The sequence below is a fragment of the Cannabis sativa genome, chromosome 1, assembly GCF_029168945.1.
Source record: "Cannabis sativa cultivar Pink pepper isolate KNU-18-1 chromosome 1, ASM2916894v1, whole genome shotgun sequence".
NCBI lineage: Eukaryota > Viridiplantae > Streptophyta > Magnoliopsida > Rosales > Cannabaceae > Cannabis > Cannabis sativa.
In genome coordinates, this window is record NC_083601.1 from 21,629,708 (window position 1) to 21,645,434 (window position 15,727).

Below are 15,727 nucleotides of genomic sequence, written 5' to 3' on the forward strand. Positions count from 1 at the left end.
TGAGTTGATGTACTATCTTTTGTATAATTGAGTTTTTTTTTTTTAACAGACCTTTTCTCAAAAAAAAAAAAATTCTGTTTTTTTAAATTTGAAATATATACCTATGTATACATATGTCTGTCTTTTTGACATATTTAATTATTTTGTTATTATCTAAGCATTTGAAAGAAAAAAAGTTATGAAACATGAGAACACTACCAAAAAAAAATTAATTTTAGTCACACTAAAATTTGTGACTAAAAATAAAATAGTTAATTATAAATTATTATTATTATTATTGTATTGTGTAAATTTGAAACCTAAATTTTAAAAGAAAAATTTATTTACACCCCAAAACTTATAGATACACTATTTTAATAATTTTATTTTATATAAAATATATATCCTTAATTTATAATAATTTTTTATTTGTAACCCAAAAATTATAGATACACTATTTTTATAATTTTTATTTTATATAAAATATATGTCTTTGATTTATAATAGTTTTTTCTTTTAAAAAAAAGGCATTCTTAAAAATATACCTATCAAATAAAAATAAATTATATTTTAAATGTTATAACAAAAAAAACAAAAATTATATAAAATTTTCTTAGAAAAAAATAAAAATAAAAATTAAAAATTAATTATAAAATTATAAATAAAAAATGACCTAAAATAAAATTATTATAAGTACTGAAGTTAACATAAAATAATAAAATAATATGGTGATTGAAAAAAAATTAACAAAAAAAATATATATTAACAGTGATTTTTTAAAATTATTTTTTAAGATTAGGGATGCACTTATAATTTTGTGAGATACAAATACAACTCGGTTATCTTATAATATCTTTTTTTTTATTATTTTTTATACAAATTTGTTAAATGACCCTCCTTAAATTATTTCTTTGCACTTTGGCCCCCTTTCTGCCTCCGTCCCTACTATTAATCAACTTCAACTTGAAGTTCGGTTCGAGTATATTACTTCAAAAGAGTAATATTCCTTCCTCCTACAAGAAAAGTTTCCAGTTCTGTAAAGAAAAAAAAATTAGAAACGTAGAGAGAAAAAATTTGTGGGAAAACTAATATATTATATATATAAAAAAAATCACAAAACAAATAAAATAATAAATTGGCTCCCGACAACAAGGACGGTAAGTGGGCCTAGTGAAGAATGACTGGGCTGTGTAGAAAATTAATTTTGGCCCACAAATGTCTTGTGATTAGGTGTGGTCGTGGGCCCAATAGGAATCCGACCAGAGAATGCTAAATTCACCTGACGTGGGGGTATGGACACCTCATTGCATCACCGCCGTGTCTAAGAGTCCTCCACTCGTCAACCTGGAATCTGGATCAGATTTCTACTGCCTCCCATCTCACACACCAATCGCAATTCATTCATATAGTTTAGTATTAATTTCACTATTAGTTAATAACAATGTTCTATTTAAAAAAAAATTGGAAAAATTAATTTTTATTTTCAATTTTTACAAAGACTTTTCTTTTATTATTATTTTTGATAGATTCCAAACAAACTTTCTATAAAGACTTGAGTTATAAAATATTTTATAAAAAAAAATGACCCAAAAATACTTAAATTAGTAAAAAAAAAATTGTAAATTAACTTCTTAAATACGTTAATTAAATTTCTAATATCATGATTACTTTTATATTTTAACTGTTTTTACATAGGTGATTAACAAGAACAAAATATACTATTAATTATTTGAGTACTTTTCCCGTTAATTAATTATAATAACATCTTCCCCAAATATTTTGTATAGATAGTTACACAAGACTACATCAACATTAAGCTGTAATTATCTTAAGATATGATATTAAATACTTTGATGTTGGAGACTTTAATAATATTCTTTAACATCATATGCAATATATATATATATATACATATAAAAGTAAAAATAATACAATCCAGTCTATTCAACAATGGTCCATGATAATGAACAATTTAGATCAAACATGCTTCCCCCTTTGAATTCAAAATCTTAATCATGTAGTAGTGGAATAATAATAGTGAATAAATAACTAACTAGTCACTTCTAATTTATGACTCAACCTAATTTTGAATGTATTTGTTAAAGTGCCTAACACTCCGTCCAAACTAATTTAAATATAAGTAAATTTGACAAGAGAGATTAAAAGGCTATATAAAACTTTTTTTTTTGTTTAAGATGGTAGATGTGAGGAGGTGATCATGAATATACATTTACCATTAATGAATACACAATTGGTAGAGAGTGTCCTTCAATGCTCTAACTAACCAAACCATGATTTAGGAAGCATGCAACATTATGAAGAGACAATATATTAGGTGGACCTAAAGTAATCTTAATATATAACCATTAAAAACAATGTCTTATTACAATGGAAATTTAGGAATTTGGACAGTTTTAGAGGATAGGATCAGGGCCATGGTAAGCAATAAGCCACATGATCCTGTCGAGTTTAGATCCAATCCAACCATTTATTTGATTTTAATACAAGCTGATCTTGTCTTCTTTTTCTTCTCTTTTTGTCTTTTTTTTTTTTTTAATTTACATTTATATAAACTTGAGGTAAGACTTAAGGGTACATTTATCATAAATAGAATGAATTGGTAGTCCATACTCCATAATAAGATTAGGCTATGATTGAACCATACATTAAGAAACAATGAATCTAAAACATTTTGAAAAAAAAAACTAAAACTTCAACTCAAACGACATAAAGATATCTATAAACTCACTTATAACAAACAAAATTGTATAGCAGAACAAAATTTGAAGCTTCTCTATGATCCTCATAAGCATGTCAGCTTTGAGATGAAAGAAAAGTATTACCCTTGTTAGATACGCAATAAGGATCGTCCACAATCCAAGCAGGTGATTCTTTTGCTTTGTCAGCTTCCACAAACACAGTTATCTGATCACCACCACTTTATAAAGTGGGTAATGGTGAAGCTGCGTCAGCAAATATTGCTATATATGTATAGGAAAGAGAGGAGGAATTGTCCACCACCAGCGTGTGTGTGTGTGTCTCTCTCTCTCTCGAGCTTTGCTAATTCAAGTTATCAATTCAGCTGTTCCGACATTAAGCTTTCTTAAAAACTTTTCTCTTTTTAGGTGGTTGTCGCCTTTGCTTTTCGTCTCTCTTCCTCTTCGCTTGCTTTTGAATTGATTTGTTCACCAATGAAGGTTGTTCTCTCAATGCAAAGCTTTTTGCAACATGCCCCAGGTGAAGCTTTTTCACCATGAAGATTTTCTTTAGCTCGCCACGGTGAGCTGTGTATGCACGCACCCATGAGCAAAATGCGTTCTGCGCCAGAGTCTTCACATTTGGCTGAGAAAACATATCAAAGATATGTTACTGCAGAGCAAAAACAGATAGACTTGGATTCTTTTTGAATCAGACACCTGCTACTACTGGGTTTAGATGAGTCCCTTGGTAAACTTATTAAATAAACAAAACCAAGAAATGAAAGCCTGACCCAACTATTTAAGTCAGCAATGATTCTCAGCTTAAAATAAAAGAAACGTGATTACACAGAATCTGTTAAGTGAACTAGATATTATTGAGACACGAACATTAAAACATAAAAAATCAGATATACATGAGACCAACTTGCATACATCCTTACCTGAGATGAGAATGCCTCAAGTGCTTTTTGCAAACCAGCCACCCAAGGATGCAAGTCTACAGATATAAAACTCCTGGCACGATGCTTCTCATTGTGGATTGGGAAACTATCCAACACTTTCGATAGGGGGTACTCTGATAGTGACACGCCATGTTTCTCCAAGTGATTTAAATATTCCATTTCAACTGGCTGTAAAAAGAGTAAGGAGTCTCCTTTTTCGCCCAACCGAGCAGTTCTCCCTACCCTGCAGTGTGATCAACATTAGTTCTAGTATACCCTCTCAGTGCAATTTCAATGGAGACAGTGATACTCCATAGACAAGAATGTTGATAAACACAGCCTGAGCCTAAGGCAATTCCAAGTTCAAAACTTGGATCAAGTCAAGCAGCACTTGGAATACTTGCTAAAAACTCAAGTTGCATGAAATACTCTACAATTTGTGTTGGTAATTTTCATATGGAAGAGCTAGTAGCACCCTAATTCCCACTCTCTCCGCTCAACGTTTGAATTGTGGAATCTTATTGCCAATATCAAACAGCATCTAGAGAGAACTGGGGAGAAAGTGAGAAAAGGAATGCTACTAACACTTCTCTTCTTATATGATATCATATGAGCATGTGGGCTCAAGGACATCTAAGCACATACTTTAAACAATGACAGGTCATATGAAACTAATAAACCAACAGAAATCTAATACAAAAAATTCTTGACATTTATTGCTAAAAGAAAAAAAAAAAAACAGGAGACAAAAGTTCATATTTTAGAAATAAAGAAAGATTACCTATGTACATATTCTGTAGCATCACCAGGAGAATCATACTGTATGATACATTTTACTTGTGGAAAATCTAGCCCTCTAGCAGCAACATCTGTGCACAAAAAGAGAGCCGATTTGTCTGTCTTGAATGCCTGAAATGTGGCTGTTCGATCCTCCTGCTTCATATTCCCGTGTAGCCGCAAGGTATTACACGTGAGAAACTTCTGTTTGACTTCTGCTTCTGCCCGTGAGAATTGGAACTCACTCAACAGTGTGTAGTGAAAATCTACAGCATCACATGTTGAAAAGAATACCACAATCTGCAAAATAAGTATGTGAGTGAAATTGATGTGGAATATAAGACTACTAGGCCAAACCATAATAAGAAAATAATTATTGCATCTAGTGAAAGAAAATGAGCAAGTTCAAACTTTTTAATTCACCTTTTGGGATGTTGCTCTGTCAAAAAGATGCTTGAGAATGGAAAGAAGTACAGCAAGCCGTGAATTACATGGTGCTGCGAAGAAAATCAATAGTGAAACTCACATCATGAAATCATTTAATGTGTCAATAAAACATAATACTAGCACGAACCTTTGACATATTTTTGATTTAGTTGAGATGGGAGGTTATAATCTGCAGCAGGACCTGTTATTTTAAGTGGATGTTCTGAGGCATCCGTATCAAATATTAAATGTTCTGGTAATGAAGTAGACCGCACCCTTTTATCATCCAAACCGATCATAACAGGATTTTCTAAGCTCATTTTAGCCAGATTATTGACTTTGTCATTTAAGGTAGCTGATAAAAGCAAATTCTGCCTCTCAAATTCAGGTACACATGAGACTGTTTTGTCCTTCCTTGAGTCCAATATGTCTAGTATTTCTGCTATTTCTTTTCCAAATCCAAGTTCCAAAATCCTGTTAAATGGGGATTTCCACAGTAAAGTACAACAAGTCATAATCAATAATCATACTTTCTGGGAGCAGATATAAAGCAATTTTCACTGGTATATCATACCTGTCTGCTTCATCAAATATAATCCAACGCAACTTTGAGCGCATGAATGATGATGTATTCTTTAGATGATCTAACAGTCGTCCAGGAGTTGCAACAAGAATGGATATGCCTGAAAAAGACCACACGGAAGTGAGCATCTGCTTGAAAGGACTGGTAAGGTAAAAACTTTTTTTATTAAGAGGCTCAACAAAAAGAGAACCCAGTAGAGAAAACATAACAACCAATTAATAAAGTAATAATTTTATGTATCATGCTAGCTAAAGATGGAAACATTCCCTCCCACAAATCCTCAAGTAAAGGATGAACAAAAATTGGCTAATGAAAGTTACAGTGTTATGCATGTATCCTGTACCTTTCCGCAGCCTGGATTTCTCTTTTGACCTGTTTTCACCACCCATTACATAACCAGGTACAATCCAGTGAAATCGATGCAGTAACTTCTGCAGAATTTCGTGCACCTGCAGGCATAGCTCACGCGTTGGTACAAGAACCAACGCTATGAAGAAATATTAATTTAGAATCTTACTAAAAGGAGGGCTGCATAAACAAATAATAGAGAGATCCCTTTGTTCCTTTTAGTAATAATTTGGATACATATACGACTTCCTTATGGCTAAAACAAAATAATTAAGGACTCTCCACGAATCAAAAGAATAACACCCACATTCAATAATTACAGTTTTGGTTCTAAATTCACCAACTAGATAAGCAAGCTTCATTGTATTTATCTGACAAAATAAAACGAAAAATTGACCCACTACACCAAACAACACACTCTTACCAAAAGTTCCATCAGACCTCTGAATACGAGGATTGTAATTCTGCAAGTGATGGATAACAGGAGCCAAGTATGCAATTGTTTTTCCAGTGCCCGTAGAAGCATTAACAAGTCTGGAATATGCTCCATTAAAGAATACCAAAAATACAGTAGAAAAAGAAACAAAGCAAATACTTTATAGATACAAACATATATATGTATATAAATATATTAAGAGAGAGAGCATTAGCAGTGATGAAACACAAGGATACACATGACGGCCGGAAAGAATAACGGGAATGGCCTGAGCCTGCACTTGGGTGGGAGCTTCGAATCCCAACCGTTCTAATTTTCCAAAACAAGAAGGAATAGTCGTTAGCCTTAATGAATATGAAGCTTATTGTCATACAAATGAATCAAAACTCTCGTCCCAATTATAAAACATAAAAGGTCACCTCTTTTCCAGAAAATTAGTTAATTAGAGATGACCCACGTTACAAAAATAGCAAAATGAAAAACCAAATTCAGTTTATCTGAAGATGAAAAGGACAGAGAGAAAAAAGAGCGGACCTCGAAGCTGATCACATAAGTTAGTGTGAAGGCCGAGACTGGAGAAAGAGCAAGTGGCAAAGACGTCGCCTTTAGTTTTGTTATTCTTTGTATCTTCTTCTGTTTTGAGGGCTTTGGGTCTCCTGACCGCCATTGCCAAAGGTTGAAGCTCTGGTTTTGCGTGGTTCCTAATCTACCACAGCTCCTAAAATTGTACACCGTACTCCGCCGTAAAGGAAAAGCGGACAAGGGTTTCTTCTCTACACTTAATTCTCATATAGTGCTACACGACGTCGTTTTGCAGTTAAGAATAATAATAATAATAATAATAATAATAATAATAATAATAATAATGGTAAATAATATTTTGGACTCTGTGTTTTGTAAAAGTTATCAATTGGAACCTGTGTTTTGTTAAATGACAAAATGGATCCTGTATTTTCTAAAATAGTACAAATAGGACCCTGAATTAATTTTTTGTCAAAATAAGTTTAATTATAATCCGATCTAAAAGTGTTATGACAAAAATGTTTATATTTTTTGTATTTATTTGTATTATGAATTGTTTTCAAGTTGGTTGTATTAAAAAAAAAAAGTTGTCAAAAATTAAGCTCAGGGTCCTATTTTTACCATTTTAGAAAATACAGGGTCCATTTTATCATTTAACAAAACACAAGGTCCAATCTGTAACTTTTGCAAAACACAGGATCCAAAATAGTATTTTTTCTAATAATAATAATTGGAATATTTTTAAATACCCAAAAATAATAAAAAAATTAATTTACCTGTACAATTATTTTAGTAATTTTTTTCAATTTTATACTCTAATTTAGTTTTTTTTTTATATATATATTTACGAAAATTCACAAAAAAAACTCAAGCAACTCACGAAACAAGTTAAATCTTAATTAAAATCCACATAGAGATCATTGGAATAATCTAAATTATAAATTTAAAAAGAAAATAAAAATTAATATGTAGACTAATTCCCTATTATTTTAACAATTTTACAAATTTAATTTAATTTTTCATAAAATTACGAATGTTGTTTCAAAAGTAATATTATTTTTGTTTAAAGAAAAAGTAATATTATTTTTATATAGTTACTTCATTAAAGATATAACTAAAAAAAATAAATAAATATGTAGATATTTTGTAAAAATATAATTTTAAGTTACTTCTGTTAGAAATACTGTAAATTTGTATATAGCCCTAATTAATTCATGAGAATCAAACAATAGGATTAAGGAATAGCGGAAGCGTACCGGAGTCCATAGAATCGATTTTGTAATGATCTTTAATTGGTATGATCTTCCAATTTGCATCAAACCTTTCTCTGAAACTTTTTCTCTTGGTGATGGGGATACAAGAGTGAAAAGATACGATGCAAATGGGGACCATTACCTGTTATATTACCAATAGACAAAACTGTTGGCAATATTTTTGACTATTTCTATTTGGCCTCTCATCAATATAGAAATTGTCCTTATGGTATCCACATATTAAAATCATAACAATCATGCCCTTAAGTCATAAACTTTATTCCAAAATGGACCACATCAATTTGACTTATTTATTTGATGACCCAACACACATTTTACATATACAATTGTGACCCCAATAAATTCTAACAATCTCCCAGTGGGTCACATATGTATACATAAAAATGTGTTAACCTTATTGAGCTCATAACTTTGTCATCATAACCATAGGCATGTGCAATCTCGTCCATTAACTATATCAACATAGGATCAAAGCGATTTTCGTTGTATCAATCACAACTAAACCCATCAATGGTCACATATATCAACATAGCCAAATGACATAGATCAATCATGATAATGTGGTATGAAAATTACATGCATGGTGATCTATTTATGTCAATTTTCAATTGGTCCTACTTTACTTTATGGAGATCAAAACTTTAGCTTAAATGTACAAAGTGAAATAAACTGAATAACATAATTTCTTATCAAAAAAATATCCAAATACACATGTTTCATGAAACAAATAAAACACACAAAAGACAAACTCCCACTGAATCTAGATATCCTCATAATCTAAAACACCCATATGAGCAGTGTGCTCGTGAAAGACCTTGGGTGGCAAACCCTTAGTAAGGGGGTCTGCAATCATGGAGTTTGTACCTAAGTGTTCTATACAAATCTGTCCACTTTGTACCCTTTTTTTTACAACAAGGAACTTGATGTCAATGTGTTTTGACTTTGTCGAGCTCCTATTGTTGTTGGAATACAATACAGCTGACTTATTGTCACAATACAACTTAAGTGGTCTTTCAATTCCATTCACAATACGCAGCCCTGTGACAAAGTTTCTCAGCCATATACCATGGTTGGATGCCTCATAACATGCAACAAATTCTGCTGCCATGGTGGATGAAGCTATGAGTGTTTGTTTTGCACTCCTTCATGATATGGCTCTACCACCTAACAGACATATGTAGCCCGAAGTGGATCTCCTACTATCTTGGCATCTCGCAAAGTTGGAGTCAGAGTATCCAATGATCTCAAAGTGATTTGACCTCCTATATGTGAGCATGTAATCTCTTGTTCTCTTCAAATATCTCATAGCCTTTTTGGTTGCTTTCTAGTGATCAATTCCTGGATTGCTTAAGTATCTGCCTAACATTCCAACAATGTATGCTATATCTGGACGCGTACAAACTTGAGCATACATTAGACTCCCAACAGCCGAAGCGTAGGGAATCTTTTGCATTTCTTGAATTTTAAGGCTTCCTTTAGGGCATTGTTTAAGACAAAATTTATCTCCTTTAACGACAGGGGTACTACTTGGTTTACAATTTTGCATGCCAAACCGTTTGAGTACTTTATCGATATAGCTCTTTTGTGATAATCCAAGAATACCCCGAGAACGGTCTCGATGTATTTGAATTCCTAAAACAAAAGAGGCGTCACCAAGATCTTTCATCTCAAAATGCTTCGATAGAAATTTCTTGGTTTCGTGCAATAAGCCTATATCATTAGTGGCAAGCAATATGTCATCGACATATAGAACCAGAAATATACACTTACTCCCATTAAACTTATGATACACACAATCATCAACAGCGTTCATCTCAAAACCAAATAAGAGAACCACTTGATGAAATTTGTGGTACCATTGACGGGAAGCTTGCTTGAGTCCATAGATGGATTTCTTCAATTTGCAAACCATATTCTTTGGGTCACCAACCACAAAGTTTTCTGGTTGCTCCATATAAATTGTCTCATCAATGTCTCCATTGAGAAACGCTGTTTTAACATCCATCTGACGTAACTCAAGATCAAAGTGAGCAACAAGTGCCATTATTATTCTAAAAGAGTCTTTCGATGAAACCGGAGAGAAAGTCTCTTTATAATCAATGCCTTCTTTCTGAGTATAGCCTTTTGCTACAAGACGTGCCTTAAACCTCACCACATTACCATTTTCATCCCTCTTGGTTTTAAATATCCATTTACAACCAATTGGTTTTACACCTTCTGGTAATGGGACAACTTCCCAAACTTTATTGTCTTGCATAAACTTATTCTCTTCATTCATGGCATCATTCCACTTTTGAGAGTTAGAACTTTTCATGGCCTGATAAAAGTTGATAGGATCATCTTCCATCATTCTAATGCCATCCTCGTGTTCTTGAAGATACACTATGTATTCATTTGGATTAATAGCATTTCTTCTTTCTCTAGTGGATCGTCGCAAAGGCACTTGTTCTTGAGGTTGTTGAGTTTGTACCTCTGGGGTTTGATTGACTATGTTTGGTTGCTCTTTATCTAAAACTTGATCAATATTAGGAATGGAATCCTGAATATTGTCAAAAGCAACTATTGGAATAGGAATCAACTCATCCTCAAGAGGAGTGGTTGATTCTAAATCCTCCTCAAAAACAAAGTCTTTAACCGTAATTCTCCCCCCAAACTCAATATCCTCAAAGAACTTTGCAGTTCCCGTTTCAAATATATTCTTTACTTTGGGATCATAAAACTTGAAACCCCTAGATCGTTCAGAATATCCAATAAAGTAGCTGCTCACAGTTTTGGGTTCCAACTTCTTTTCATTTTGTTGCTATAATTTATAAACGCTACGCAAGTATACGCAATCAAGTAGTAAATCTCACACAGGTGAGGTCGATCCCACAGGGAATTGGATTAAATACCAATAAATTACACTTATGATTCTATTCGGCAAATCGAAAGCAATTATGATTTAAAAACAGTAAAATATGAAAGTAATTCAGAAAACTTAATAACACAATTGAAAGTTGAGCAAGATGAGATAATAGGGAGGAGAATCCTGTTGTTGTTTACCCAAATCGTTAATGCTTAATTACTATCCTATTCTTGGAGTGAATGACAGATTATGAAATAACCTAGCTCCTTTCAGATCTTCTAGATTCTAAATCACATGTTATCTAATTAATTCCTTAATTAAACTAACATGAAATCAGCATTAAGTAATAATCTACTCGTCACATAAGTCATGCAAATACTTTCGTTTCACATAGAACATCGATTATCTTAATTTTAGCATTCTCAATTCTCACTTTTCAGATTTCGAATTGAGATCATAGAGCATGCACAAGGTGATCAATCTTAAACATGAAATTAAGAACAAATTAAGATAATTTCACACACAAGAATTGAGGAATGGTAATTAAACATTAACTAGGCAAAACATTAAACAACAATCATCATCCTCCCTAAATGGGAAATTTAGTTCAGAAACAAATCCATAACCATTCCTATAGCAATATTCAACATAAATAAATTAAAGAGGAATAAAGAAAAGAACTGTTGGTGGATGAATTCTGGATCTTCACTTCAATCTCTGTGCTCTTCCTGCCGCTCTCAGCTGTATTTTAGGGTTTCTGATCGCTCTCCCTGACTTCCAATCGCAGTTTTCTATTTATAACTAATTTTTAGGGTTCGTCGGACAAAAATACCCCTGACCGTACGGACGCTCGCCGCGGCCAAAAGTGGTCTCGTCGCGGCCAAAAGTGCATCAAAAAACCACGTTTCTGCCCAGACTTTCTAGCCGCGGCCATGGAAATATCGCCGCGGCGAGATGGAATTTTCAGCTTCGACATCTTTTAGTAAAATGAGCATAACTTTCTCATACAAACTCCAAATGGGCTGATTCAAGATGCGTTGGAAAGATAAGAAAGAGATCTAAAACTTTTATGTTTTGACTTTTTCCAAAATATGATCAAAACATAGTCGAATTTAGGCTTGAAGTTTCAGCTTTATTCTCTTTTAAAATTTTCTCTATTTTATAGATCACTGTTTTCTGAAATTTGTCCAATTTATACATTCCAAGTGTTGAAACCTGAAATCAAAGAAAACAAGCGTAATTCTATTCCAAAAATAATAATAAAGAAGAAAAACAACTATAAAATGTGACCCGAAACTTAGGCTAAAAATAGCCTAACAAATTCCCCCAAACTGAATCTTTACTCGCCCTCGAGTAAATCTAAAACTCAAACTGAAATTAAACAATGCAATCGATAACTAAACCTTCAATTGATTGAACTCCCACTACCACCTGCACAACTTCAAGCAAATCAATAACCAGAATTTCAACTCAATAACTCTACGAACTAACTTGGATGCATAATTCAGAAGTAAGCAATTAATACAGGCACAAAACATCGCTTTTGACATTCATATCACAACCATTCTACACTTTCCGACATTCCGCTAACCCATGTTCAATAAGTTTGGATGACATACCTCTCTCCACTAATGTTGACAATTTTTGCTCGGAATCAAAAGGTCTTTTTCGGTTATAATAGCATGGCTTAGGCAAAACGGGTAGATGAGAAGTCATTTATGTTACATTATACCATAAGCACAATTATACCAAACAAGCACCCACACTTATCCATTTTTTTCTTTTTCATATATCCCAAAGAAGATAGTAAGAGATTGCATATTTTTTCCTATGTGCCTACCCCATTGTTCACAATTGATTCTCAAGAAGAAATTATCACATGTCATTTTTCTCTTTTTTTTCTTCTTTCTCTTTTTTTTTCAATAGAGGCACAACACATAACAACTATTCAATTTTTTTTTTTAATCTCTTACTGCAAAAATTATTCCCCCACTTACAACAATTTATCCCCCCCAAACTTGCTTAAAAGCTTATGGCATAATAAGGTATGTTGAGGGTGAAAGTAGTTAAAGATAACGAATTCAGCTTAGTTAAGTGGTGAAATTTTTTTTAGAATAGGCTAAGGCTCAACTTTGGGTATACTAAGGATAAAACTTTTTTAGGTAGGCTTGAAAGGCTCAATCGATCCAAAGAAAATTTACCTAAATCATTTTCCAGACAAAAAAAATCAACAAGAATTTCGCTTCAAGAGAGTATGTCAAACAAATTCTATTTCATGTCAAGCCAAATCATTCCACAATCCAAATAGAAAAAAAAAAAGTGATATGCGTCAAAAATAAATGTTTTACATCTAAATGAACAACCTTCTAATACACATCTAATTCAATTCAAAAAGTTATGACTCAAGCACACAGTTAAGATTTCAATCCATTGCACATGTGAATAACAGTAAGTCAATCAATATTCCAGCTCAGTTATCAACACATGACACTAACAAAAACAAAAACTACACTAAAAAAACGAAAACATAAACTGAAAAACTGAAAAAAAAAAAATTAAATCTCTCCCCCCAATCTAAAGATGCACATTGTCCCCAATGTAACATTAAAGAAAAAGGAAAGGAAACTTACCTGAGTGCCACATCAATAAGCGGTTGACGCCCGTAATAAGCGTCATGCAAGACAACTTGAAAATTGTTGTTGTACTTGCCTTCAAGCTTGGCAAGTGATGAGTTTGAACCAAAATCAGCACCAACAACATAAGACTTTGGATGATGAGCTTGGGGAGATGCCTTTTGTAGCTTGTAGAGGATATAATATGGTGTTGATGAAATATATGAATTCATTGGTGGTTTATTAGTCAATATCATTGATGAAGTCGAATCAATGATGCCATGTTCTTCTTCATCCTCCAATGTCACAGTTTCTACACTTTCATCTAACAATACTTCTTCTTGTTGCTCACTCTCCACTTGGCTATCCATACCCTTGCTTGTGATTTCATATTCAATGAGTTCCTCTTCACAAGGATCTTGATCTTCAATTGTAGGCTCATTATCTTCCTTGTATTCAAATAATGACCCTTCTTCATTGTACCAACAACTCTCATAACTTTCATCATTGGAGTTATTACATTCTGAATCATGAGTCATTGAATTATCACATAAGGATCTCACCATGTCAGTTAAGCGATTAATCTCTCCTGGAAGTGATTGTAGAAGTGATAGTAGTTGCTCCTCTTTTTCAGTTTGTTGGGATGAATTTGGGCAATAAGGTGGGTATTGGTGACTCCAACCCTGAAGTGATGGATCCCAATGCCAGTCGTAATCAAAATCTGCCATGTTATTCAACAGATTTATTACATCATAGCCTCTCATTAATAGAGGCGCTCCAGTGACCTCTGCTCCATAATCAACCCAGTTTCTTGTTTCATCATTAAGTCCGTTATAAAAGAGCCATGTAAAACATCCACTTGAGAAAGTGGGATAACATCTCTCTCCAAGCTCTTTAAATCTCCTCCAAGCAGAATAGAATGGTTCATTGTGTTGTTGGGCAAAATCCTCAAGATATAGCATCTGGATTTATCTTACAGGTCAAACTCATAAGTAACACATTAGTAAAATTAAAAGAAAAATAAAACTAAATTAATACTAAAAAGATAAAAAATTGAAACAACAAAATTAATACTAAAACTAAAAAGTAAAACCAAATTAGAACAAAATTTAATTTTTAATAATATTACAAAAATTAATCTAAAAGAAACAGATTAGAAATAAGCAAAAAGAACCAAAGTAGAAGTTAGTATAATTTTATGTAATATCAATCTTTATACAATTCCCCGGCAACGGCGCCAAAAACTTGTTGCTATAATTTATAAACGCTACGCAAGTATACGCAATCAAGTAGTAAATCTCACACAGGTGAGGTCGATCCCACAGGGAATTGGATTAAATACCACTAAATTACACTTATGATTCTATTCGGCAAATCGAAAGCAATTATGATTTAAAAACAGTAAAATATGAAAGTAATTCAGAAAACTTAATAACACAATTGAAAGTTGAGCAAGATGAGATAATAGGGAGGAGAATCCTGTTGTTGTTTACCCAAATCGTTAATGCTTAATTACTATCCTATTCTTGGAGTGAATGACAGATTATGAAATAACCTAGCTCCTTTCAGATCTTCTAGATTCTAAATCACATGTTATCTAATTAATTCCTTAATTAAACTAACATGAAATCAGCATTAAGTAATAATCTACTCGTCACATAAGTCATGCAAATACTTTCGTTTCACATAGAACATCGATTATCTTAATTTTAGCATTCTCAATTCTCACTTTTCAGATTTCGAATTGAGATCATAGAGCATGCACAAGGTGATCAATCTTAAACATGAAATTAAGAACAAATTAAGATAATTTCACACACAAGAATTGAGGAATGGTAATTAAACATTAACTAGGCAAAACATTAAACAACAATCATCATCCTCCCTAAATGGGAAATTTAGTTCAGAAACAAATCCATAACCATTCCTATAGCAATATTCAACATAAATAAATTAAAGAGGAATAAAGAAAAGAACTGTTGGTGGATGAATTCTGGATCTTCACTTCAATCTCTGTGCTCTTCCTGCCGCTCTCAGCTGTATTTTAGGGTTTCTGATCGCTCTCCCTGACTTCCAATCGCAGTTTTCTATTTATAACTAATTTTTAGGGTTCGTCGGACAAAAATACCCCTGACCGTACGGACGCTCGCCGCGGCCAAAAGTGGTCTCGTCGCGGCCAAAAGTGCATCAAAAAACCACGTTTCTGCCCAGACTTTCTAGCCGCGGCCATGGAAATCTCGCCGCGGCGAGATGGAATTTTCAGCTTCGACATCTTTTAGTAAAAT

The 15,727-nt window shown here is 32.9% G+C and overlaps 1 protein-coding gene across 1 annotated transcript; it reads right to left on the bottom strand.

The window, feature by feature from the left end:
• Positions 1 to 2,559: 2,559 nt before the first annotated feature.
• On the bottom strand, positions 2,560 to 6,974 carry LOC115706023 (DEAD-box ATP-dependent RNA helicase 17). Its single transcript, XM_030633520.2, has 10 exons — positions 6,724 to 6,974; positions 6,426 to 6,498; positions 6,178 to 6,287; positions 5,749 to 5,892; positions 5,397 to 5,505; positions 4,971 to 5,296; positions 4,820 to 4,893; positions 4,401 to 4,696; positions 3,620 to 3,863; positions 2,560 to 3,321 (listed from the first exon to the last, which is right to left on the bottom strand). The coding sequence occupies exons 1-10, from the start codon at positions 6,854 to 6,856 to the stop codon at positions 3,073 to 3,075; spliced, it is 1,758 nt and encodes a 585-aa protein (XP_030489380.2). The 5' UTR covers positions 6,857 to 6,974; the 3' UTR covers positions 2,560 to 3,072.
• Positions 6,975 to 15,727: the final 8,753 nt, after the last annotated feature.